Consider the following 25,065-nt stretch of genomic DNA (forward strand, 5'->3'; position numbering starts at 1 on the left):
CTGATGCTTCAGAATGGACGAGTGCTTATTGAGTATTGAGCTAAGAAGCTCCAGCGCTTAGTAGTACAAAATGAACCGACGAAAATACGCAGTGGCGAGCGAAGCTGAAATCGATACGTATCGACTGTCAGTTTTTTTTCGGTTGACGTGAAAACAAGTGAGATGCGGCGATATCAGGTAGAGATAGAGTTTGCGGTTCTGCATGATCCTTTTTTACTCCGTTGAATCCCAATAGTTATTTGTCGTTAGTAGAGCGGTGAGCAAAACGGAGGTGAATTCACTTCTGTGAGCATGAATGAGGCAAATCACATGAGGCAAAGCTTCAATGGCATCATTTATGGTTAGTTAGTTATAGTAGAGTCTTTTTTTTGGATCCATGTTTTTTCGTTGTGAAAACGAGGAAACAACAACAACAACAACGAAGTTTTGGTGGAACTTTTTTAGTGGCCTGATGTTTCGACAACTTCGTCTTTCCTTAGCTGAAAATGGTTCGAGGTTTTTGACGCTTTGCTTATCCCATCAAACTGCTCTCTCCTTGCCAAGCCTCGATATCTACACTACACAAGAACTCCAGAACAAAACAAAGTGGCCAGTCTTACCTAGCCACCTGGGCTGGTGAACCACCGCTTTCTCACAGATTGTCACCCAAGGCGAATGAGATCTGCGCCCTATGCAGTATCTATGTACTGATGTTCATATACTGTTTATATACTGTCTGAATAGTGTTAAGGAATTGCATGTGTTACAATCCTATAGTTCACAGTCTTACTAACCGCATACAGTCATAAATAATATATAAGTTCTTATTTTACTCATTCATGGATGAATTCCTGACGGAAATCCAGAATGATTCCAATGTTTTCCTAGCAGATATTTCCTTCTCGCTAATATCGTATATTTTATTTCAAATCCATGTCCATCATGTTCCTCATTTTAGTACCGCCCTAATGGAATATCGAGGTTTCGATAAGAAAGGACTTTTAGATAGTTCTCTTTTGATTTTTTTTTTAATTTATTTTGAGTCTAATCAATAAATTATAAGAGTTCTGCACTGTATAGAGCTATCGACCTATGAGGTAAGAGCGGCATAATATCGGGGTGTTAGTAAACAAACCTCCTTCCTTTTGGTGCAATACGGTTCGTCTTTCTCCATTGTTGATATGTGGCATAACAGTATGTCAGTACAATGTTCACATGAGCTAATTGACTCGTATATTCACAATTTCTCGTCAAAAGAGCAATAACACAACGCTTCGTAGGAAGTTTTTATTTTATGAATCATTGAGTGCAATTACACAAAATCTAGTGGAAATTGCTACAGTCGGGTTAAAACGACATGAAACACGGTGCTGTTGCGCAAGCGGCTGCGCTCTAAGCTGCGCGGTGGAGATAGCGGTTAGAGTCGGCTTGGGACCATCACGAACTGCAACAACGAGTGGTGACAGCAGAGGCACTCGATCCTAACCGCTCCGCTCCACCGCACCGCTTCGAGCGCAACTGCTTACGCAATCGCACCGTGCTTCTTGTCGTTTTGACCCGACTATAGAATACCAGAGATCATACGCTGCTATTACTATATCTAAACTAGAAATCTGAACCGTATTTCACGTTATTTACTAAGGAAACTCAACAAATAAATTATAAAGCATCAATAAATACATCGCATAGTCATGATTTTCTTAGAATTACCGGTAATATTACAGAGAGATGAGCTATGATAGAAATTGTACAGTATGAGCAAGAACAAGAAAGGAGAAGGGGAATAATCACGGGGTCGCTTTCCAAAGAAACTCTTTGGATCATTGTGGGATTACGCTATCAGATCAAAGTGTAGGCAGATTCAAAGCTCCTTTTTTCTTCTGGGCAGAATTCTGGCGCAGCATACAACTACATCTTCAGAGATCGAAAAGCCTAGAGTGCCGCTCCACCTCGATCCTTGTCCTGTTCAATTTCTCCTGTACTATCCTCAGATTCCATAGAATCAATCCCGGATCGTCACCGAGAGCCAATGCGTTGCGGTACGAGTTCTCGGCTTGCTCATAACGTGCCCATCGTTGATACAGTACACCTTCAACACGGTGTTTGTAAGCTAGTCAAACAAACTTACATGGTTATGGTAAACTCACCCAAATTTGCATGATACATTGCATTTTGTGGGTTGAGTCGTAGCGCTGCCTTCAGACGACGCTCCGCTTCTAAGAATTTCCCGTTCTTCCCAAGACAGGTACCGATTTGGAAGGCAATGGAGGCCACATTGTTGATAGTGGAATCGGGAATATTTCTTGCTATTTCTAAGACTTCATCGCATTGATTCAACTCGTCCAGAACCACAAACATGTTGGTTAAAGCGTGGGTGTGGGTAGGATCGAGCCTGGAAAGATAATGAGGAGTCAATTAAGATTTCCTATGGAATGAGGGAGAGGTTTTCGATACAGTCTGAAGAGGATGTCGTTTGGTCGGTACAATGTCTATAGTAGAGTCGAAACGACATTAAGCACGATGCACTTGCGTAAGCGGTTGTGCTCGAGGCGTCGGGGTAGAGATAGCGGTTGGGATTGAGTTGGGACCATCGCGAACCGCAGCAAGGAACGGTGGGAGCAGGGGTCATCGCTAAACCCTAACCGCTACGTTCCACCGCACCGCTTCGAGCGCAACCGCTTACGTAGTTGCAGCGCGCTTCATTTCGTTCTGAACTGACCACAGATTCCGATCTCGAGTCAAATTTTGTCACGACTATCGTCATGACATAATGCATTAATAGTACAGCAAGTGATTCCGTGTTCCCGACTATCTGTGCCGAGATTTGCAGTTCGCTCCACCCACAATGCTTGCACCAATCACGAGCGGACTGTTGTTATACTCAATAACATTTTCATTTATGTATTATTATATTGTTTTTCATTTACGTACACATTCCTTTATTTTTATATTGTTTTTTATTTACGTACACATTCTTTTATTTTTGTAATATTTTAATGCTCATTTCGCAATATTTTCTATTTAAATATACTCGTATTTCTAGTAAATAAATACACTCATATTTTCAAAGGGAAAAATTGAAGGTCGTAAAAAAAGAAAGTGATGGAAAAGTGAAAAAGAAATCACCTAGAATGTCTAGTGGTGGTCTGATTTGAAAGAAAGAAGCAAGGAGAATGATTTAAAATCACAAGGTTTGAAAACGTAGAAAAAGTTGATTGGTTGGTTTGAAAACGCCTTTTAATTCTCGAATTGAAATTCACAAAAAATGTTGTATATGAGGTCAATTCACTTATTTTTGGCTATGTTCGCATTGTGCTAAATTGTGTATCTTTCATTTTCTGATTTTCTCATCTGATTTTCCTACTTTTACACAATGAATCCAGGTTTTTTTTCTATTTTCCTTCCGATGACTTCCAAAATTTCCACTCTATCATTTCAAACCAGAACATTTCTACTTATTAATCAACAAAAAAAACATTAAAAAAATAGAAAAGTCTTCGGGAGCACACCTAGTTGCATTTTTCCACGCATCTAAAGCATTCAATGGTTTTCCCATTTTCTGGAAAAGATTTCCAAGATTGAATAGGCAGTCGGCACTTGTTGGTCGTAATCGTAACGATTTCTGGTATGCTTGTAGTGAATCCTGAAAATTTCCATTTTCAAACAATTGATTTTTTTCCCAGAGAAATACGCTTCATTCTCTTTTCCTGTACCTCATACTTATGTTGGTTCATCAACGTGATACCAAGATTCATCCAAGCTACGGCGAACGTGGGTCTACTACGTAGAGCTTTCCTGAGCAATCGTTCAGCGTCCTGGCTATAACCCTTTGCTTCCAGAATATTCGCCAGATTGTTCATAGCATGTTCATAGTTAGGATTTAATCTGAATTCAGTATATTTTTTGTTATAGAGGAAATATAAGGTTCCAATTTGGATCAAAAAGAAATTGAAAAATTAAATGAATGAAGAGAAAAAAGGTCACCGTAGGGCATTCCAGTAATTATGCTCTGCCGCTTCAACATTACCAATTCTGCTCAGGACCTTCCCCAGATTATAATGTATCTTAGCATTTTGTGGGCATACTTTAAGGCCGCTGGTGTAGAGATCTAACTCGCTATGCCATTCCTCGGATCTCTGGAAAGACAGCGCGATATATTTTTGTAATGTTTTTATTCATTTAAAACTTCTATTATGTATTTTTATATTTTATTATGTATTTTCAACATAACAATTATGAGACCATGTGACATTTACCTGATATGTCATTGTCATAGCGATGGCAACCACTGCTATGGCAATTTTGTCCATGTTGCGGGAGTACCGAAGCGCACGTTCAGACAGCACTCCAACCATGATACATAGACCAACTGAAGGCAGATACAGTACTCTTTCGGCCACCGTAAAACCAACAGTAACCAGTAGATTGCTGGCTGGTAGGAATGCAACAACAGCGAAGACAGCGCCAAAAACGCACCATCTGCATGAGGTATACTATTGATTTATGTCCATGCGTCATTTTTGGGACAAAGTGACCAAATCGTACCTGTTTTTGAATTTATAGAGTGCATAAGGAACAACTACTAGCAAAAGTGCTACCGTAGGAAGACATAGAATATGATAATCAGTCCATTGCACAATTGGTGGCACACAGCCCATACTGTAGTCGAAGCAGAGTGAGTACGGTAGCAAGAGGAGGCGAAGATTCATTAACCAGATGTGGGAGTAGGAGGCTAGCTAAATCATTTTTGGATCAAAATATACCGCAAAACCAGATCACAAATATTTGCATTAATCCTTATCCCAATTTTTCGAAATATCCGTCGAAAAAATCTAATCTAAAGGGTTAATCCCGGATTATGTGAGGTGACCTTACATACGATCTAAGTCCATGATCGTATGACTTCTCCTGCCATTTTCTTTCTATCGCTAACAGTATTTTTTCGAGGATTTTTTTTCATCATTTCGTAGGAATTCCTGCGCTGTTTCAAAATTTTTGGTTTTTTTAAAGCCAAAATAGAAATTTTGTGCTCATCTGGTTGGTTGTACGTGAAAAACACCAACTGGATCTACATGTACTCACCTTAAAAAACGGATCCTTTACAAACGCTGCTGGATTGTCCAACTCCGTAAATTTTGGTGCAGTGAAATTATTAATATAGAGACGTATTAGTATTAGTAGTGATGTAGAAACGATGAGTAGCACAGATCGAGAAATTGCGGCCTTGTAGTGCTGTTCCCGACGCAGTGTGTGTAGGATGTCCAGAAACAGGGAAACTGGCTGCAACCGACGTTTCTATGAGAAATTTCACTTAACAAAGCAAAACTACTCCCGAATTCGTACCAATACGGTAATTCCTTGCTCCTTGCTGAATACCGACAGCAGCACCATAGCAGCATATGCTGCTGCATTGCATAGGGTGATGTTATCGGTTCGGATGCAGTGATGATAGTGAATAAGTGCAGTTAACGCAAAAACGCTCATCAATAACTCTGCTCGACCGGAGATGTTCGCCACCTGCAATGAACGGTTTCGTTTTTGCTGTGGCGTGTTGCGTGCTGCGTTCCGTTGTGGCGTATTGTCGCCGCAACACGTCAGTCGCTCGCTTACCGCTTCAGTATGAACAGGGTGAGTAGCAAACAACGAAGCAGCAACGAAAGCATCATCCCAGATGACTTGGCTATCTATGCTGGTGCTCCGTAACCCTCTGACAAATTGGAAGACTAGCAACGATGCTAAAACGTGTAAGGCGATGTTGACCAGGTGGTACGGTAGCGTCCATTCACCGTAGAGACAGTAGTTTAGCCTGAAATAGGTATTACATATTCATATGCACAAACGGAGTTGCTGATCATACGCTAAAACAGTCCAGCATCGTACTTTGAAGCAGGGAAAACTAAATAGATAGTTTATTGCGGACTTCCAGATGTACCGTATCCTTCGGTAAGATGACTGTTTCTGTTGTGACCTCGATAGCAAAGTAACTATTGTCATCTACAGAATTTATGTGAGAAACTTTCGGTGATTTCATGTTTTCACTCGAATGTTGTGGATTGTCATGAACTTGAATTAAGTGAAGGTAGGAATTTGACTCGTGCAGCGTACGGTCCTAATATGAGAGTTGTAGCGGAGTGGGTGAGAGGTTCCGCTGTGGCTGCAACATGGTTGATCGGAGGTTCAAATCCGCACTAGTGCGAACCAAACCTACCTTTCATCCCTGCAGGGTCGATGAATTGGTACCAGACTTGTCTGGGAGGATAAAAACACTGACGTAACACATCGGCTAGCCTCCGTAGGTCACTATTTAGACCATATGCATATATGTTTGTAAATTTCATACGATTCTGAATTAAAATCGACGTGTGGGCGAAACCCAAACGGATTGATTACGCCAGACACTTCCTTGGTCTTTTATTACAGAAAGAAATGCAACGACGGAGTAAAGGATTTGTCCTTCACTAGAAGCTTATCCAGGGCTAGAACTGCTACAAATACAACCTTCTTGGTAAACTTCTCATCATAGTCAAGTTTCAACCGTTTCGTTCCTCTTTTATCTGAAAATTTTTGCGAAAATATAATTTTAAATCTCACATCTTTCATCCTAGTTTTTTTTTGAAAGGAGGATCTGAGCAGAGAACAATTCAAAACACCAATTTTAAAAAAAAGTTTGATTGCTTTTATATAGCATTTTTATAAGCTTATAATAACTTATTTTCAATTTTTTAGTCAATTCTTAAAAAATTTCCTTTACAATACAAATGCAGCTGGATTTTTGAGGAAATTCATTTGGAAGTTCACCAATCATTTTTTAAATTGAAAACTAAAAGTTACTTTTTTATACAGATTTTTGAAGTCACTTTGAATTCAATCTTTTATTTTATTTCATGTTAATTTTTTCCTCATTTTAAGAACACATTTTTATTTTTATACTCGAAAAAGGCTCTTCATTCCTTCTCATACTTCCCCGTTAAGAAGGCCTCATCGTATCGAGCCATCGTCGACCATCTAAGGATTATTCGGGATTATGGGATGTACAATTAGCCCCCGCCAAGGTGCTAATTGTCCGTTTACCACACGAACGTACAGTGGAAGCGCAAGCGACAGATGCTCGAGTGATTATGTCTACTTACGGACGAGTTTCTCTATAGGATGCGCAACACTGAACAATCTGCGCAGAACATTGAGTGTAATTAATTACTGAGTACATTTGTGGAGAATGTTTATCACTGTGGTTGGTATGGAGGTGCGGGTCAAGTGGAGCGAGGGATTTAGGGCTCTTTTCTTCTTTCTCTTTTTTTTTTCGCTTTTCAATAGAACGATGAGGTCTGAAGACAGGAAATCCAGTCGATCGACTTTCAATCAATAATTCGATCTTTTGGATGTCAACTGAGCATTTGAAGAGAAAAACTTCCGGAATAATCTAAGGTTCGAATTGGGAAAAAAGTTGCAAAAAAGAGTGGTGAATGCATTATCGATTAAATTGTTGTTATTGTTCCCAAATAAACTTTTTTCTATCTTTTATGTGTCTTCCATATTTTTTCATATTTTATTATTTTGAAGTTTTCCACAGATATGAAGATTCACGTCGTTACTAAACGTGAGAAGTTTCGGACGAAGCATCATTACGAAAATTTGACATGAACAACTCATGTTAACGATAACGATGGGACCCATACTGTTTTTCCCTCAAACCGATAAATATACACATATCCAAGCAACAATCTTTAAATAATCTATAAAAACTGTTACGTGACGTCGACGATGTGTGTTATTTTTATGTCAATTATTTGTTCTTTTTTTCTTATTAATTTTGCACATTTTTTTCTCTTACCACCATGTTATTTTTTTTAAAAGAAACATGTGAAGTTTTTCTAAAGGATACATAGAAGAAAGTGCAAGTTGTACTGTTTTTGAAAAAAAAAACAATGAAAATCTGAAGAATGAAAGCGCTATATCTTTTTTTTGAATTGTGCACACATTCATGCTTGTCATGTCAAGATACATTAATTTTTTCACGTATGCTTGGATACAATTGTAGCAAAAGTATTCGTATTCGTATTTTCCATCAAATATTTCTTTTTGGTTTCCAAGCAGTATTCTCATCTACAATTGATTCCTAATTTTTCTGGATAAAGTCCCCGCCGCCCGGGATTTGACGTATCTTTGAGCGATTTACTCCCTTTCTTGTCAAAACAACTTGAAACTTGGTAAGATTGCGTAAACGGCTGCGCTCGAAGTAACGCAGTGGGACCTTTGCTCATCTCTGGACTCTGAGTGGAACTAGCCAAGGTCTCACCTCAAGCGCAACGCTTTGTGCACTTCCACCTTGCTTCAGCTCTTTTTTTAGCTCGATTGTGTCACAAATTTGTTGACTAAAATTACGTGGAAATGTACCGTTTTCATTTTCTTTGAAGAATTTTCTGTCATTATTTCTCGGAGCAAGGATTGTAGAAAGGGAAGCATTCTATTCTCTCTGCAATTTTGTCCTTTTCAAACTAAACAATGTTTTAAGATTAAACTCTTTTGATCCGCATTTATAGTTGGCGAAAATTCGCCAGAGTATGACTAATAATAGTAATAAAAGTATTAAAATATAAGAATAAACACGAAATATAAATGAAATATAAAATATAAAATAAATAATAAATAATAAAAATACTAAATAATAAATATAGACTATAGATAAAATATGAAATATGAAGCAAACAACTCTTATACTTCTTTTTTTAATTTATAGCGATGAATGATTTGGTGAAGAGTTTTAGTCACGATTTCTAGAAGTTTCCAGGAAATTCCTCATAACGAGCGACTAATTCAAATATGTACCAGTGGGTCCCGTTTCGCAATGATGCCCTTTCGGCGTTCAACGCATCCGACACGAAATTCCTTGGGGATTAATTTCTCTGCTGATGTACATATGTGCGAATCGAATTACTTGTACGTCGGCAATTTGCATAGATGCTTCTATTTAAGTGCACAAATAAGAGAATGCGATCCGAGCTCAGTGACTTCAAATCTCTAGGAGATATTCCGCAAATACGGACATGTTAACGACCATGAATTATTACTGAAATTAGTCTAGATGCTGCTTTTTTTGTCATCCGCCGAACATCTATTATGTGATGTATAAGCAGTACAATAAAGCACAATAAATATGAATATTTATGATGGTGATTAAATTTGAACGAACGCTTATGATTTACGGTACAAATAACATCTGCTTTGATGTGTGCTGAAGGACATGTGCTGGTCTCGAAGGCGCCAAGGCCCCGTCGTGCTTGTCACAACGAATATGGGGTTGAGGTAGTGTGATGGATGTGAAGGACGTAATGGTATGAGAAACCGTGAAATCATAGACCTCCTTGAAGTCATGGACCTCCGTAAAATCGTGATTCTACCATTAGCGGTCCCGATGGAGAATGAATCATTTGCAGAGAAAAAGGAAAAAATGTACACTATGGATGATTTTTTGTTTAAATTTCGCAACCAGGTTAAATTTTTCTTATCATTCTTCCTGTTTTTCCTAGTCATTCACTTTTTTTAAATCATGATATGATTTTCAAGGTTTTTTAAATCAATGATTTGGTTGAAAAAAAAAGTTTGCAAGCGGGAAAAAAGGGTTTTTTTTTGTCAAGCGGCTACTCTAGCACCTCATACCGATCAATAGACACCTTTCTCGCTTGTCTACAGTAACTAGAAGCAAATGTTGTGTTCTTGGAGTTCTTTATCGATTTTAAGAAAGGTGTAAACTATCCATTTAGTATGTACTCGTTGGATACAATCTAAATAATTCTGGACCTTACAAATAATAAAATATAAATAAAGTAATAGAATATTGAATATTAAGTAATAAATAATTCTGTACTCGAATCAATTTACACTTCATATCTGCTACTTTAGTAAATCTACCGTAATGTCGCCTAATTGTAATATCTAGAAAAATCGCAAAATGGAGAGGTCGAAAAATGTTAATTTAAGGAAAATAAATCCAACAAATCGTTTCAAGAGTTGAAATACTCCTTTGAGTTGCAACATGAAACAGAGTCATCGTTAAGTAACCAGTCTGTAAAGAAGGTGCTGTGGAAGTTTCCCGTCTGCTTTTTTAAACAATTTCAACAATTTTAACTTCAAACTACTTTGAAATTAATTTAGTGTCGTAACGAGCCTCTACCCTCTCCATTCCAGTGCCGTTTGTTCATGTTCAATCCATGACGCATCAGCTGACAAAAATCCCCTGGTGACCCCTTAGTGTGTGGTATGACAGACTATGAGTGATGGTCTCATTTCCATATGCGACCCAGTTCGATCTCCATGCCTGCTTTTGGGATCATAAATCATCTGTGCAAATAGAGCGCAAAGGCGCTAAATGCCGATTAAGCACGACAACGGCAGCCAAGCGCTTAAGAGCACGCAGGGCGAAATTTGAAACTCAAGCAATCAGCACGACGCGCTGATTGGCTGGATCAATAGGCGAGACTGGTGAGTCTCGGGGTTCCGGAGACGAACCATTAGTTCCCTTCTTTTTTGTACTTTCTGGATCATCAAATTATCGAGATCAGCGTAGTGCGCGCATCTCAAGTGTTTGCTGTTTGCAAGCAGCCGAAATGAGGCCAGTAGTACATTATTGGATGCGCAAGGAATTGCAATATATGTAATTGGCATCGTAATCCATGGATCGTCATTAGCAGGAAGAGCTTGGCACCTAATTGAATGGAAATGAATGTTCAACGGATCAACAGGAGAATGTACCACACTAGGCATTTCACTGTGACCCTGTTCCAATATTTCATTATTGAACCCCACTCCAGTACGGTACAGACCTTCAAATTCCTCAGATTTACTCATTTTTATCCTTTTTCTTTGAGTGACACAGAATGGATAAATTAGAAACGGTGAAAACCGTATTAGGAATAAGTTTTGTGGCGTATAAGTTGGAGATTGGGTTGTTCTTATCCGTACATAAAGATTTGGTTCCGGATATAAAAGAAAGAAACCTATCAAAAATGATTAGATGGTTCTGTGTTCGCCTATCATCGTTATTAAGCCAAAAGTCATAGTAGAAATGATTTCTTGGTTACCTTAATTACCTTCAAAAATTTGGTAAGCATTAAAAAGAATTCGTTTGAGGCAATACTTATGCTAGTTTAAGGATTTATTTCTGATTTATATTTGACGTTTGACTTACCATTTCATTTTTTTTGGTTAGGTCCAAGTTATTTATTTATACGGATTTGAGCTCCGATGTTCGTAGTCAGAAACCTTTTACTCTTCTGACTCCATACGCATTAGTATGTATATTTGCCCCTTACGAAAAGGACAAGTTTTCAAATAGTTGATTTCGAAAATTTTAAGGAAGGATCAGAAGGTGAAGTGCGGATTTTTGTCTCCGATTTTCCCGTCTAATCGATATTTGCAGAAATTTAGCAGGATTACGGTGGATAGAAGGACGGACTAATTGGTATCATGTTAGCCAGGGGCAGAAGGGAGCGTCTACTTTGTGGTCCAGCAGGAACAACAAAAAAAAAACCTAAAATTTTTCTACTGTAACACGTTTATCCTCGTCAGGAGGAGTAAGAAAAATAGACTCGTTTCCTTACAAATGTTATTGCATGGTGGAAAGAAATATTTTTCTAGTAGTTTTGGGTAAGGTTGGCCATTATTTAGTGACAGCAACTGTTTGATCGATCATTCATGTCTATTCAGTAAGGTCTGGATGCCAGGGAACGTTTTCTGGATTCCTGCTGTCAGCAAATTAGCCGTTGACAAGCATTCTCTTGAGACTTAAGCCATTTCCGACAGAAAGCCGATTCCAACGCCGTAGTCGCTGGAGACTCTTGTCTCGATTTTGAAGCTGCGGATAGATTTGAGAAGAGAACAAACTTTTTTTTTTCGTGGAAACATTGAAAGCTGTTCAAATATTTTTCTGGACTCACACTTCCTTCAATCTCTTTCCATTCAGAAACCTTAAAGTGTGTTTGATGTTTGAAATATGTGGAATTTTTTGTTGCGGAAATTCCTGAGAATTCTTCCAGCTCCTACAATGTGTTACAGAAAAGGAGTAATGAAGAGATGGATAGAGTTGTCATCAAGAGAATTTTTCTTCTGGAAAGTTCTTCTATGATTACTGGGGAGGGGATGTTAGATCGTCACGCTTTGCAAGACCTCCACTTCTGCGTTCTGCTTGTCTTTTCATATGTCGTCCATTTCTACCGCCATTGGGCGTGAGCAATGAGGCGGAAACACGCTCATCAGCGACGAAAAATATCCTCGTGGCGATTTGTGATTCAGGAAAGGCAAAATGATATTGAAAAGCTACCTCAAATTTGTTGCCACGACGTTTTTCTGTTCTCCAATCCTTCTTTCAGAGGTCTTTTTGAAGGATTTTTTTTCCGAATTAAAGTAGTAATGTTTAACGGAGTGCTACCAAAAGATTTTCAATTGAATTCCAAGAAAATTTCCCTTCCAAGTGCCGTGTCATATGGTTCCGGTAGGCAATTTTAACGAACGTTTCCTGAGATGCCAAACGAATGCGAGGAAAATTGAATCCTCCAAACGCCTCAATCGCCAAAATTAAACTCGTCACATATCCAATTTGAAACTGCGCCGTCACAGACGCCTTTAGTGGCCTATTAAAAACGTCCTCGCAAATGAAAAACTCGCCATCGCAGCGATTCATGCGTTTGGTAATTTTTGGAGAGGACGAGTTCACGCGCAATTAGCTAAGAAGACAGCGCGCGCAGAACTTTTCTGAAGTAATCTGTAATTGCGTCCAAAACATACAATACGGAGGGAAATTTTTCGAACCCATGGAGCAGTTAAAGTTTCTTTTCGTAAAATGAGAGCCATTGTTGCATTGCACTCTGCAAACGACATTCTGGATTGCAGCCAAAAACTCGTCTCCTCCCGGACAATTTGCGATGCGAGACATAAAATGCTTCCGAATAATAACGCCCTTTGGGATACTGTAGCCATGGTGCGTAGCGTATTTACGTACTAAATAAGAGAGTAAACATAATATACAGCTTAACTTATGTCACCTCTAGAATATGATATTTTTAGCGATCCTTTACTCGCATATTGGGAATTAAATCCTACTTCAAATTCTTCTCTATGACGAAATAGGCAGAACAGTGCAGACTCCTTCAAGATCCAGAATTTGAATGCATTTAGCAGCCATATTTTTCTTTTTATTCCTTTTTTTTATATAAGATATCTATTAGTTTTTCCTTCTATATCCTGCAGTATTTCACGAATATTTCGAGAAGGGACATTACATACTTTTTCAGTTCAAAAGTTGTGTCATCACTAAATTTTGGTTTATCTTTTCTTTTTTTGAGACAAATGGACCAACGTAAGAATGAGAGAGTAAGTGGATAAATAAATGAGTATTGGGGTGGTGGGCGAATTAATGGATGAATGAATGAGCAAATATTGAATGAATGAACGAATGTTGCACCGAATGACTATACATACATATGTATGTATGTATGTATATGTGCAAGTACAGGAAAGGATGAACGATTAAGTGAATTCAACAGTGAATGTGTGGATGAGTAAACAAATGAGAGATGGGTCAATTGGAAAATACAAATAAATTAACAACAGTATAAATATAATATAAAAAAAATAAAAAAATATAATATAAAATAATAATATAAAAAAAAACCAGAAAAACCCTAGCTTTTTTTGAGATACGGTAATCTGGAAACAACGCGGAAGGCTTTGTCACGATTCAAACGAAGAAATGTAATAAAGTTTGGAGCGGTAGAAGACTTTGCTCACAATAAAGATGGAAAAATAAAAATATAAATGAAGCGAAACCGAATACATAAACGAACGAAAAATAAGTTGGTTAGAAAATCCCACCAAAATGTCAACGTTGTTATTGGACGGTAGCTTTTATGACTATGTGGTGACGCTATAGGATATCCCCAGTAGTCAGTGACGAAAACCTGGAATAATGAGAATTTTTTGAAAAGTGTTTTTTATTGATGAAGATCAAAGATCAGTCGAAATAAGTAGAACAAGTTAATCAGAGGAAATGGTCATTCTTTTTACTTTTTTTGGCCCATTTAGGGTTCCCAGAAAGCAAAACATTATCGTTGTTGGGCTTATTTAGAAAAGAAAACAAACAAAACTGCTACTGGGTGGAGTAAGTTGTTAAAGAATAAAAAAGTCAAAAAATAAGGGTTAGTGTTAATCTGAAAATCTTTCGCTAACAGCCAGGATGCAAATTTCTTTGTTGTTAAAGCGTCCACAAATTTTAGTATATTCCATCAAGAAAAAACTCTTGATGACATAGAACTCATGTGTGTCAATATGTTGTACAAAAAAAAGAGCAACAATATCCCAGCCCTTTCACTCAATCCCCTTCTTTGTCATACTTTCCTCTTTCTCCAATAATTTCTTGGTGATAAACATAAAGCAGCGCATCCTACCAGAAAATCCGGTTTAGAACTAGGAATCCTGAACAAACCTGCTTCAATTGGCTTTTTCCAGTAACAATGGGATTGTTGAGGATGGTAGCCGAGTCGTCAAAAACAAAATCACCGTCGAGTGACGGAATGTATGGAATCGCGGCTAAACCGGCAACTATGAGCAGTTTATGCCAATCCGGGTTCCATGCGTTATAGCGGTCCTTGAGCGGAGATTCTAAAACGATTATTCGGAGGATTTTGGAGTGACCGAGTGCCAGAAAAGGGCTGCTTAATGCAGAGCAATCTGTGAAATCATGCAGAAAAACTCGTAAACAAATCGTTTTGCTCACCTGCGCCACCGAACTCTCGTCGCCGTGTTTTCAGCTTAGGTCGTTTCATTTCCAGCTGACCATAGTAAAACCTTTGTGTTCGGAGTTTGATACGGTTCTGGAAAGAGAAACCTACAGTGAATATAAGATTTATCTGCTAATCTAAATATACACGTAAATTTGCGCGCATGAAAAAGAAAAACAAAGAGACGAAAGATGTCGAGAAAATATTTTGGAATTTTCAGCCATCTTCAAGGAACTCAGCCTAAGAGAGGGCAAAGCTATTTGATAGCATGAGTGTGAGGCATTTCTCATTGTGTCCGCCTTCTCTAAACACATCAATCTCCTGAATCTTGACCAATATCTCTGTCTGATATTTGTAAAACGGGTCACACTAGAAATTCTAAAATTTGCGGTGATATAGATTAGTGTATGCTGTTACAAGTGATACTGAAAAGAAAAAAGAACAAAAAATCTAAGATACAATACTTCCTTGCTCATAATGCAAGCTGCAAGAAGATTCAGCAAAAGACCTCAGCGGGTGTCGTCACCGTCCTTGTCCATAGCCGTGGTTATGTGGTAATCCGATGCGTATTAGTAGTAGTGGATTGAATATTCATAGAGTTAATCTGGGCAGGTGAGAAGAGAGGGCAGAAGAGTGAGTTGAGAGGTTCATTCATCAGAATCTCGTATAGATCCACAAATCTCTCATTTTAAAGTGAAGTAAGAAAGGTGGGAATGAGCAGTCCTAAAAAAATAAGAGAAAACTGAAAGAGAATTCCCCAGAAAGGAAAAGAGACTGTGGAATTCATAACATCGTGCAGAAGTTTAGGTAGTGGTGGAGTTTAGACGGAAATAGTCGATGATAATGATACGAAATTTGAAGATCTCATTCTTCTAATCGCCAACGTCCATCTGTGTGGCGATGGCCGATGGCAGGGATTAGCAGCAGGCGGAGCGCACAGCTGACCGACCACCACCGCACTCCTCCTCCTCCTCCTCGTCCCTCTTCTGGAGGACTTTCAGAAGGATCCGATTTCGTATGCATATGCGCTAGTTATTTGCACTTAGCTTGTACTAGTGCAATATTGCGTAATAAGTGTGACCAGCTGGCTGTGCAAGATGTCGTCAAAGGGCGGTGTTGACAACGACGAGATTGGCAGCATCTCTACCCGTCGTCGCTCATGAATAGCGATGACAAAGAGCAGGAAATGTGGCCCGTGCCGACAGAGAATCGCAGATTTCACGGATAGACGGCTGCTCGAGCGAAAGAAGGAATGAAGGGGAAAATAGCATTGGTCATGGGGTTAAAGGAGAATGGGGAATGTTCTCGTGGTCTCCAGATCTTAACTGATATCTTCCGCCGATTAAATGTTAACAATTGGAATTTTCCGCTTTTTTATAGAAAAAAATCCCAAACGCTAATGCAATCTGAAGACGGTCCTTGATTTCAGAAACATGCGTTCCCCAGTAAATAAATGAAGTAGCAGCAATATTAGGTGCAACTCGTTAGGAGGAAAAATTTTTAGTTCACTTAGTGGTGTTATTTTTAAATGAAGTATGGATTTTGAAATATTCAAGGCAAGACAAATTATTTTTTGAATATTATCCGAAAAAGTGAAAAATTTCCTCTATTTCAATTAATCGTCAGGCTTAAGTTGCATGTTTACTGTTAATTTAATTATCTGGTTTTATTTTCATCATACTATTCTAAGATTATTGGTTAGATTAATTGAGTTGGGGCTTTTTAATGTAATTAAATCTAGTTGTTATTAAAGAATATGATACTTATTTTTGATACTAAGAATTAGAAAGAAGTGTTCAACAAGTAATAAGTAACACCAAAATCTCGATGCGAATTAAAATTCTGTTTGAGAGAAAAAAGAGCCTTATTAGAGGTTTGAAGAAGTAAAAAAATAAAAATGAAGTAATAAATAAAATATGGACAAATGGAGACAAATGTAGATAAATAGAAACAGAATATACCGTCCATCTGTCCCATAGGATAGAGATATATTTATATGATGAAAACAACTAGAATATTTCTCTATCATGAAAAAATTCGTAAACGGAGCGCTTGTCTCGAGGAGAATTTCGCACCCTCTAGCCTCGACATAGCACAACGAGATTCAAATGCGCCAAGGTCACTTCGGTAGGAAGACGGTGCGAATCGTCCAACACTGTCTGTCAACAGTGCTCTGGAGCGTTTCGCCCACAAAAAGGCTCCGCACCGTGCCCATATTTGTTTTCTGAACGAATTCTACATATATGAAAATGTTGCTACGAGATGCTAGTCAAATCGTTGTTGATGTGGCCGGAAATGGACGATTTAGCGCAGTTCTGACTTGCTCAACTGGCTATGTAATAGTGTGACAGAGTAGTATGGGACGTAAAAAGCGTCTTGAAGCAATTATAACCATTTCTCACACATAATATATTAATTATTAATGAGAGTAATAAATTAAGACGTGTGGATGAAAACATATTTTTCACGATACTCAGAGTGACTGAACTGCAGAGTGATTGAGCGCGTGCGACTGAGGAAGATTCATAAAACTGACGGTTATGTGTTATATTGTAGAGGCGTGTCGTCTGATTAGGAACCCACTATTTATGGATGACTATGCAAATGGGACAAGCAATTGAGGCCCAGTAGCTAGGGTGATGGGAGGAGGCTCAACAGAATTGAGTTAGCACAATGAGACACGTCCTCAAAACAATTAAGCACGATTGGACGGTGATGTGTATGTGTATTCGAGACAAATCCAGCGTGAATTCAACAGCGGAGATTGCTACATGCATGCAAAATTTGTTTTATTTTATATTTCATGTCCGTTTTTTTTGTTTTCTTCTCTTCAGAGCCCAATAAAATCGGAATGCCCTTGATCTCAATTGACCTTGGCTTTAGTACAATTTCCCGCATGCACAAAAAATATTCTACAGTTCGAAGCTCTTCTTAACAGTTTAACGTATTTTTCATTTGTTTGAATCATGAATGAAAACAATCTTCAAGTTTTACGTCTATGATATTATCGACTTGAGATAGGACGAAAAATTTCGAACTAAAAAAAAGTTAAAAAGCGAAAAATTTTTCCTCATAGTGGAAACAGCAACGCAGTGATAGTAGTGAATACGAGTTTAATTTGTTTCATTTAGGTTCTTATGTAAAATTTTTCCAATTTTTTTGGATCTTGAGCCCCGAATTCGAGAACGTAACTTCCAGTAAATTTAGTATTTTTGCATGATGAGGGTAGCATGCTGAAAATTCTATCAATTTTCTAAAATGAACAGCAAAAATGAATTAATCCTTGAGTCAGGTTCCAAATTTTACATGGATCACAGAAAAACTGATTGTCCATAGTTACACAGCATAAATTTTTTTTGAAAGAAGTAAGAAAAAGCGCTCCAAATTTGGAACAGAAATGTTGAAACAGAATGTGAACGGAAACTTACAAGCATTGCCTTTACTAGAGCCAACACAAAGTGCTACGGAAGAGATGTCCCGCATACTTTGTTAGAGAGAGGGTGCTAAGGGAACGCCAGCGCTGCCGAAATGAGTGACGACGGGTCAAGAGTGTTCAGGAACAATGGAGAGTTGTGCATTGCAAAGCGTCAACAAATAAGAAATGCTGTTGGGATAAGAAAAGCGAAGGATTTCTTCAGCAAAGAACCTTTTTCGGGAAAGTCAAGATAGCAAAAGCGGTTTTAGGAAGTTGTGCATATTTCGTATGAATGAAGTGAACAAGAAAAGAAAGTCGGATGAACGAACAAATTGACGTGCATGAATGACACGAGTTGTCAGCAGCGGCCACTTACCTTGAACGGACCACACAATTGACGACGAGTCCTTGAATGCAAAGACAACCAAACATCGACGGGACGAATAGCGACGGGTGAAATTGCCGGTGAAAGAGGTAGGTGGACCTAGAACGAAAGACCTCGCCGGTCCAACCTCATATCATGTTATTTCAATTAACTACGAAAGATGGTTAAGGCTTAAGCAACTATCAAAGTGTGCGGAATTTTCTTTAGATACAGGACACTAATGTTGTACACAGATTACAAAAAAAAAAAGGACGTATACAGATAACTCCATCAGTGACATTAACATCATTAGTGCAAAATTACTTCTATGAAAGGAAATTGTACAACACTCTTTCAAGGTGAAAATGGAACTAGAATACTGGATTGCTTGTATTCTTGGGAAAAGAATAGAGAAACGCTCTTTGAGATGCCACTATTTCCTTCTGCCAAGCCCGGTTAGCTCAGTCGGTAGAGCACCAGACTCTTAATCTGGCTGTCGCGGGTTCGAGCCCCGCATCGGGCTTAGCTTTTGTGGGCGGACTCTTCCTTGCAACTGGATTGCCGGAATTCTTGGGAAAGGAATCCAGAAACGCTCTTTGAGATGCCACTATTTCCTTCTGCCAAGCCCGGTTAGCTCAGTCGGTAGAGCACCAGACTCTTAATCTGGCTGTCGCGGGTTCGAGCCCCGCATCGGGCTTAGCTTTTGTGGGCGGACTCTTCTTTGCAACTGGATTGCCGGAATTCTTGGGAAAGGAATCCAGAAACGCTCTTTGAGATGCCACTGTTTTATTACCTCAAGCCCGGTTAGCTCAGTCGGTAGAGCACCAGACTCTTAATCTGGCTGTCGCGGGTTCGAGCCCCGCATCGGGCTTACCTTTTGTGGGCGGACTCTTCTTTGCAACTGGATTGCCGGAATTCTTGGGAAAAGAATCCAGAAACGCTCTTTGAGATGCCATTGTTTTATTACCTCAAGCCCGGTTAGCTCAGTCGGTAGAGCACCAGACTCTTAATCTGGCTGTCGCGGGTTCGAGCCCCGCATCGGGCTTAGCTTTTGTGGGCGGACTCTTCTTTGCAACTGGATTGCCGGAATTCTTGGGAAAGGAATCCAGAAACGCTCTTTGAGATGCCACTGTTTTATTACCTCAAGCCCGGTTAGCTCAGTCGGTAGAGCACCAGACTCTTAATCTGGCTGTCGCGGGTTCGAGCCCCGCATCGGGCTTAGCTTTTGTGGGCGGACTCTTCTTTGCAACTGGATTGCCGGAATTCTTGGGAAAGGAATCCAGAAACGCTCTTTGAAATGCCACTATTTCCTTCTGCCAAGCCCGGTTAGCTCAGTCGGTAGAGCACCAGACTCTTAATCTGGCTGTCGCGGGTTCGAGCCCCGCATCGGGCTTACCTTTTGTGGGCGGACTCTTCTTTGCAACTGGATTGCCGGAATTCTTGGGAAAAGAATCCAGAAACGCTCTTTGAGATGCCACTGTTTTATTACCTCAAGCCCGGTTAGCTCAGTCGGTAGAGCACCAGACTCTTAATCTGGCTGTCGCGGGTTCGAGCCCCGCATCGGGCTTAGCTTTTGTGGGCGGACTCTTCTTTGCAACTGGATTGCCGGAATTCTTGGGAAAGGAATCCAGAAACGCTCTTTGAGATGCCACTATTTCCTTCTGCCAAGCCCGGTTAGCTCAGTCGGTAGAGCACCAGACTCTTAATCTGGCTGTCGCGGGTTCGAGCCCCGCATCGGGCTTAGCTTTTGTGGGCGGACTCTTCTTTGCAACTGGATTGCCGGAATTCTTGGGAAAGGAATCCAGAAACGCTCTTTGAAATGCCACTATTTCTTTCTGCCAAGCCCGGTTAGCTCAGTCGGTAGAGCACCAGACTCTTAATCTGGCTGTCGCGGGTTCGAGCACCGCATCGGGCTTAGCTTTTGTGGGCGGACTCTTCCTTGCAACTGGATTGCCGGAATTCTTGGGAAAGGAATCCAGAAACGCTCTTTGAGATGCCACTATTTCCTTCTGCCAAGCCCGGTTAGCTCAGTCGGTAGAGCACCAGACTCTTAATCTGGCTGTCCCGGGTTCGAGCCCCGCATCGGGCTTACCTTTTGTGGGCGGACTCTTCTTTGCAACTGGATTGCCGGAATTCTTGGGAAAAGAATCCAGAAACGCTCTTTGAGATGCCACTGTTTTACTACCTCAAGCCCGGTTAGCTCAGTCGGTAGAGCACCAGACTCTTAATCTGGCTGTCGCGGGTTCGAGCCCCGCATCGGGCTTACCTTTTGTGGGCGGACTCTTCTTTGCAACTGGATTGCCGGAATTCTTGGGAAAAGAATCCAGAAACGCTCTTTGAGATGCCACTGTTTTATTACCTCAAGCCCGGTTAGCTCAGTCGGTAGAGCACCAGACTCTTAATCTGGCTGTCGCGGGTTCGAGCCCCGCATCGGGCTTAGCTTTTGTGGGCGGACTCTTCTTTGCAACTGGATTGCCGGAATTCTTGGGAAAGGAATCCAGAAACGCTCTTTGAGATGCCACTATTTCCTTCTGCCAAGCCCGGTTAGCTCAGTCGGTAGAGCACCAGACTCTTAATCTGGCTGTCCCGGGTTCGAGCCCCGCATCGGGCTTCCTTTTGTGGGCGGACTCTTCTTTGCAACTGGATTGCCGGAATTCTTGGGAAAAGAATCCAGAAACGCTCTTTGAGATGCCACTGTTTTACTACCTCAAGCCCGGTTAGCTCAGTCGGTAGAGCACCAGACTCTTAATCTGGCTGTCGCGGGTTCGAGCCCCGCATCGGGCTTACCTTTTGTGGGCGGACTCTTCTTTGCAACTGGATTGCCGGAATTCTTGGGAAAAGAATCCAGAAACGCTCTTTGAGATGCCACTGTTTTATTACCTCAAGCCCGGTTAGCTCAGTCGGTAGAGCACCAGACTCTTAATCTGGCTGTCGCGGGTTCGAGCCCCGCATCGGGCTTAGCTTTTGTGGGCGGACTCTTCTTTGCAACTGGATTGCCGGAATTCTTGGGAAAGGAATCCAGAAACGCTCTTTGAGATGCCACTATTTCCTTCTGCCAAGCCCGGTTAGCTCAGTCGGTAGAGCACCAGACTCTTAATCTGGCTGTCGCGGGTTCGAGCCCCGCATCGGGCTTAGCTTTTGTGGGCGGACTCTTCTTTGCAACTGGATTGCCGGAATTCTTGGGAAAGGAATCCAGAAACGCTCTTTGAGATGCCACTATTTCCTTCTGCCAAGCCCGGTTAGCTCAGTCGGTAGAGCACCAGACTCTTAATCTGGCTGTCGCGGGTTCGAGCCCCGCATCGGGCTTAGCTTTTGTGGGCGGACTCTTCTTTGCAACTGGATTGCCGGAATTCTTGGGAAAGGAATCCAGAAACGCTCTTTGAAATGCCACTATTTCCTTCTGCCAAGCCCGGTTAGCTCAGTCGGTAGAGCACCAGACTCTTAATCTGGCTGTCGCGGGTTCGAGCACCGCATCGGGCTTACCTTTTGTGGGCGGACTCTTCTTTGCAACTGGATTGCCGGAATTCTTGGGAAAAGAATCCAGAAACGCTCTTTGAGATGCCACTGTTTTATTACCTCAAGCCCGGTTAGCTCAGTCGGTAGAGCACCAGACTCTTAATCTGGCTGTCGCGGGTTCGAGCCCCGCATCGGGCTTACCTTTTGTGGGCGGACTCTTCTTTGCAACTGGATTGCCGGAATTCTTGGGAAAAGAATCCAGAAACGCTCTTTGAGATGCCACTGTTTTATTACCTCAAGCCCGGTTAGCTCAGTCGGTAGAGCACCAGACTCTTAATCTGGCTGTCGCGGGTTCGAGCCCCGCATCGGGCTTACCTTTTGTGGGCGGACTCTTCTTTGCAACTGGATTGCCGGAATTCTTGGGAAAAGAATCCAGAAACGCTCTTTGAGATGCCACTGTTTTACTACCTCAAGCCCGGTTAGCTCAGTCGGTAGAGCACCAGACTCTTAATCTGGCTGTCGCGGGTTCGAGCCCCGCATCGGGCTTACCTTTTGTGGGCGGACTCTTCTTTGCAACTGGCCTCTATTTAGGCCTCTGAAGACGGCGAAAAAGCCGAAACGTCAGGCAAATAAAGGTTCCTGTCACTTCAATTTTTCCTCACGCCGTTCATGGAGCTCGCTGCGCATACGCGCGTGCACAACGATTTCCTCTTCTCACCTTCGTATTTGTAACATAGCTAACCATATCTATTTCACATTCCGATATCCTCACCTTCATACGTCTCCGAATAAGGAAAAACGTAGTGGTATCAATGACAATTACAATAATTATAAGAGAAACAGAAAATCCAATATCCTGATAAAGGGTCATAAACTCTCCGCACTCTATGGCTGAATAAAGCCATGCGAAGTTAGTATTTCGAAAAAAATTAGGCACGATCATTAACAAAAATGAATTGTGAAACAGAAAATACGTAACCGCATTCCTCTACAAGCGTTCGCATTTCTTTCTTTTTTGCACTTCTATTTATTTAAAGTAACGGTCATACCCCATGAAAAAGGGATACACTGAACAATGGAGAGGATCCAGAAGAAAGCAATGAAATAAATTAAGTTTTGATTCGAAAAAAACTTTGCTGAAATGATAAATAATAAATAGAAATCTCCCAATTCAAAGCCGCCAGTATCCTACACACTCTAGGTATCTCCACTACAAAAAAAAAACCGGAATCAAAGATGAGCACTGATCTTAGAAACAAAGCCAAGTATAGAATGAATTCTTATAAAAGAGGACAAAGAACCTGCTACGGTATTGAGAAATTTTTAGATATGTCCCGAGGAAATCCAAGTAGAGTTCAGTTGAAAAATTGCATCGTGAAATGAGTCTGATTTGCACGTAGTTCTAAGCCAAGACCAATTTTAAAATTAAAAAAAAACGTGAACATGAGGCCTGCATGATGGAAATCCATTGGCAACTATCTACTACTAACATCAAACCACCGACTACCATCCAAGTCTCCGACACTCGGATCCGTTGATTAGTTGGAAAAATAACTTCAAGGAACTTGAAGTGGATTTCGACTACTCAAATGTCAGGCATAAAGGCTCTGGCAACGGACTGTTTTGAAATTTATAACCAAATCGTTGAAAGGTATTCCAATACTGTTTTCTGCTAGCTGTTAAATAGTAAGCACAAATCTCATGAAATCCATTTGATTGGGGAAAAACTCCGTTTTCCTAATACATTTTCATCGTAACGGTAACGTTATTTTACCACCTGTAAACGGTAGAAAGACCAAGGAAAAGTAGTCGAGGAACAGAAAGTTTTGACTCTTATTTACAAGATAATAAGTATTTAAAATACAACACATTTATAGAAGTTTCTCTAGAAAATTCGTCTCTTAAAGGACACTTCCTCCTTATCATCGTAAACAGGAGTATCAGGAATAGGTAAAAATGCAAATTATCAAGAGCTCTTATCAATCGTCTCTAAAGGCAGCATACGAAATTGACAATTGTGCCCAATTTTCGGAATTGTTCCCAAGAAAAATCGATTTAGAAAACGGCCTTACCGATCGATTCTTCCTACTAGCCACCTGACAACGTGACACGTACGCAGTGTCGATAATCAATTCCTTTAAATTAGCTTACCTGTATAAAAACGGTGACGTAACACTAACAAGTCGGTTTATAGCTATTTGGAGTAAGCTATATAGAGAAGCATACCAGAAAATGTTAGATATTTGTCCTAAACGAGCACCAAAATATGAGCTAGCAGTGGATTCGTCAAGTTTTCTGAAATATTAGAATATTAAACCATGGGATATGCAAATAATATATCTTTCCTTATAATAAATCTCACAATATTAAGGTTGGTGCAGCGCAGTATATATCAAATCTGTAGACTCCGATATGTGCAATCAAACGTGAAATACACAAATAACCAAAAGAATTATGAAAAACGTGCGAATTATAAATTAGGACCAACAGTGTTAAGCTCACCAGATAACCCAAGATGCCAATCTGAACCAGTAAATTTGACATCAATATTTCCTTGGAACATAGTAAACTCTATAAATAAATATTACATAAATTATTTAAGAACTTACCAAAGCTGTACCAACACCCGCAATCATTTCATCATCGAAATTGAACGATGTGACAGCCATTTTATCTAGAAGTATCTTCCAATGAATTTGATGAGTTGACAAAACTACTACGACTGAGCAAATTGTTCCCTATAGAATCATAGCAGAACCTAGACTAAAGTCAGTTCAAAAGAAACCGAATGAAAGTAGTTGCCGCAGCTGTCAGAAGCATGGTCCACATAAATGTATAACACAAGGAAGTCAAATCAAGCATAGAGTGTTCAAAGAAAATAAAAGAATAACTAATCGTATGTTTAAGAAGAACTTTGAAGGACTCGAGACAGATGGAAGTAAAATCCGTGTGACGGAATAAATTCGCAGAAGTGTGAACAGGTATATACCGTTGTTTTCCTGCACGGAAACTGTTCTTTCGGCTGCTCTATGCAAGAGAAACATGTAATTAAAGGCAACACATCAAGATTATGACGAGCT

General features: G+C 40.2%; 1 protein-coding gene across 3 annotated transcripts; it reads right to left on the reverse strand.

The window, feature by feature from the left end:
• Nucleotides 1–1,895: 1,895 nt before the first annotated feature.
• On the reverse strand, nucleotides 1,896–24,654 carry RB195_005099 (uncharacterized protein; the record flags this gene model as incomplete). Of its 3 annotated transcripts, XM_013442699.2 has the most annotated exons (14): nucleotides 1,896–2,068; nucleotides 2,127–2,371; nucleotides 3,489–3,622; nucleotides 3,693–3,864; nucleotides 3,964–4,115; nucleotides 4,236–4,458; nucleotides 4,525–4,715; nucleotides 5,062–5,259; nucleotides 5,323–5,496; nucleotides 5,590–5,785; nucleotides 13,846–13,931; nucleotides 14,456–14,631; nucleotides 14,747–14,843; nucleotides 24,595–24,654. In XM_013442699.2, the coding sequence occupies 14 exons, from the start codon at nucleotides 24,652–24,654 to the stop codon at nucleotides 1,896–1,898; spliced, it is 2,277 nt and encodes a 758-aa protein (XP_013298153.2). The 3 variants fall into 3 exon arrangements, with proteins under 3 accessions (XP_013298153.2, XP_064034518.1, XP_064034519.1); XM_064177393.1 differs by lacking the exons at nucleotides 5,062–5,259; nucleotides 5,323–5,496; nucleotides 5,590–5,785; ... (2 more) ...; nucleotides 14,747–14,843; nucleotides 24,595–24,654 and having other exon boundaries at nucleotides 4,525–4,688; XM_064177394.1 differs by lacking the exons at nucleotides 1,896–2,068; nucleotides 2,127–2,371; nucleotides 3,489–3,622; ... (4 more) ...; nucleotides 5,062–5,259; nucleotides 24,595–24,654 and adding an exon at nucleotides 15,696–15,773 and having other exon boundaries at nucleotides 5,305–5,785.
• Nucleotides 24,655–25,065: the final 411 nt, after the last annotated feature.

The sequence above is a fragment of the Necator americanus genome, chromosome I, assembly GCF_031761385.1.
Source record: "Necator americanus strain Aroian chromosome I, whole genome shotgun sequence".
NCBI classification, from domain to species: Eukaryota; Metazoa; Nematoda; class Chromadorea; order Rhabditida; family Ancylostomatidae; genus Necator; species Necator americanus.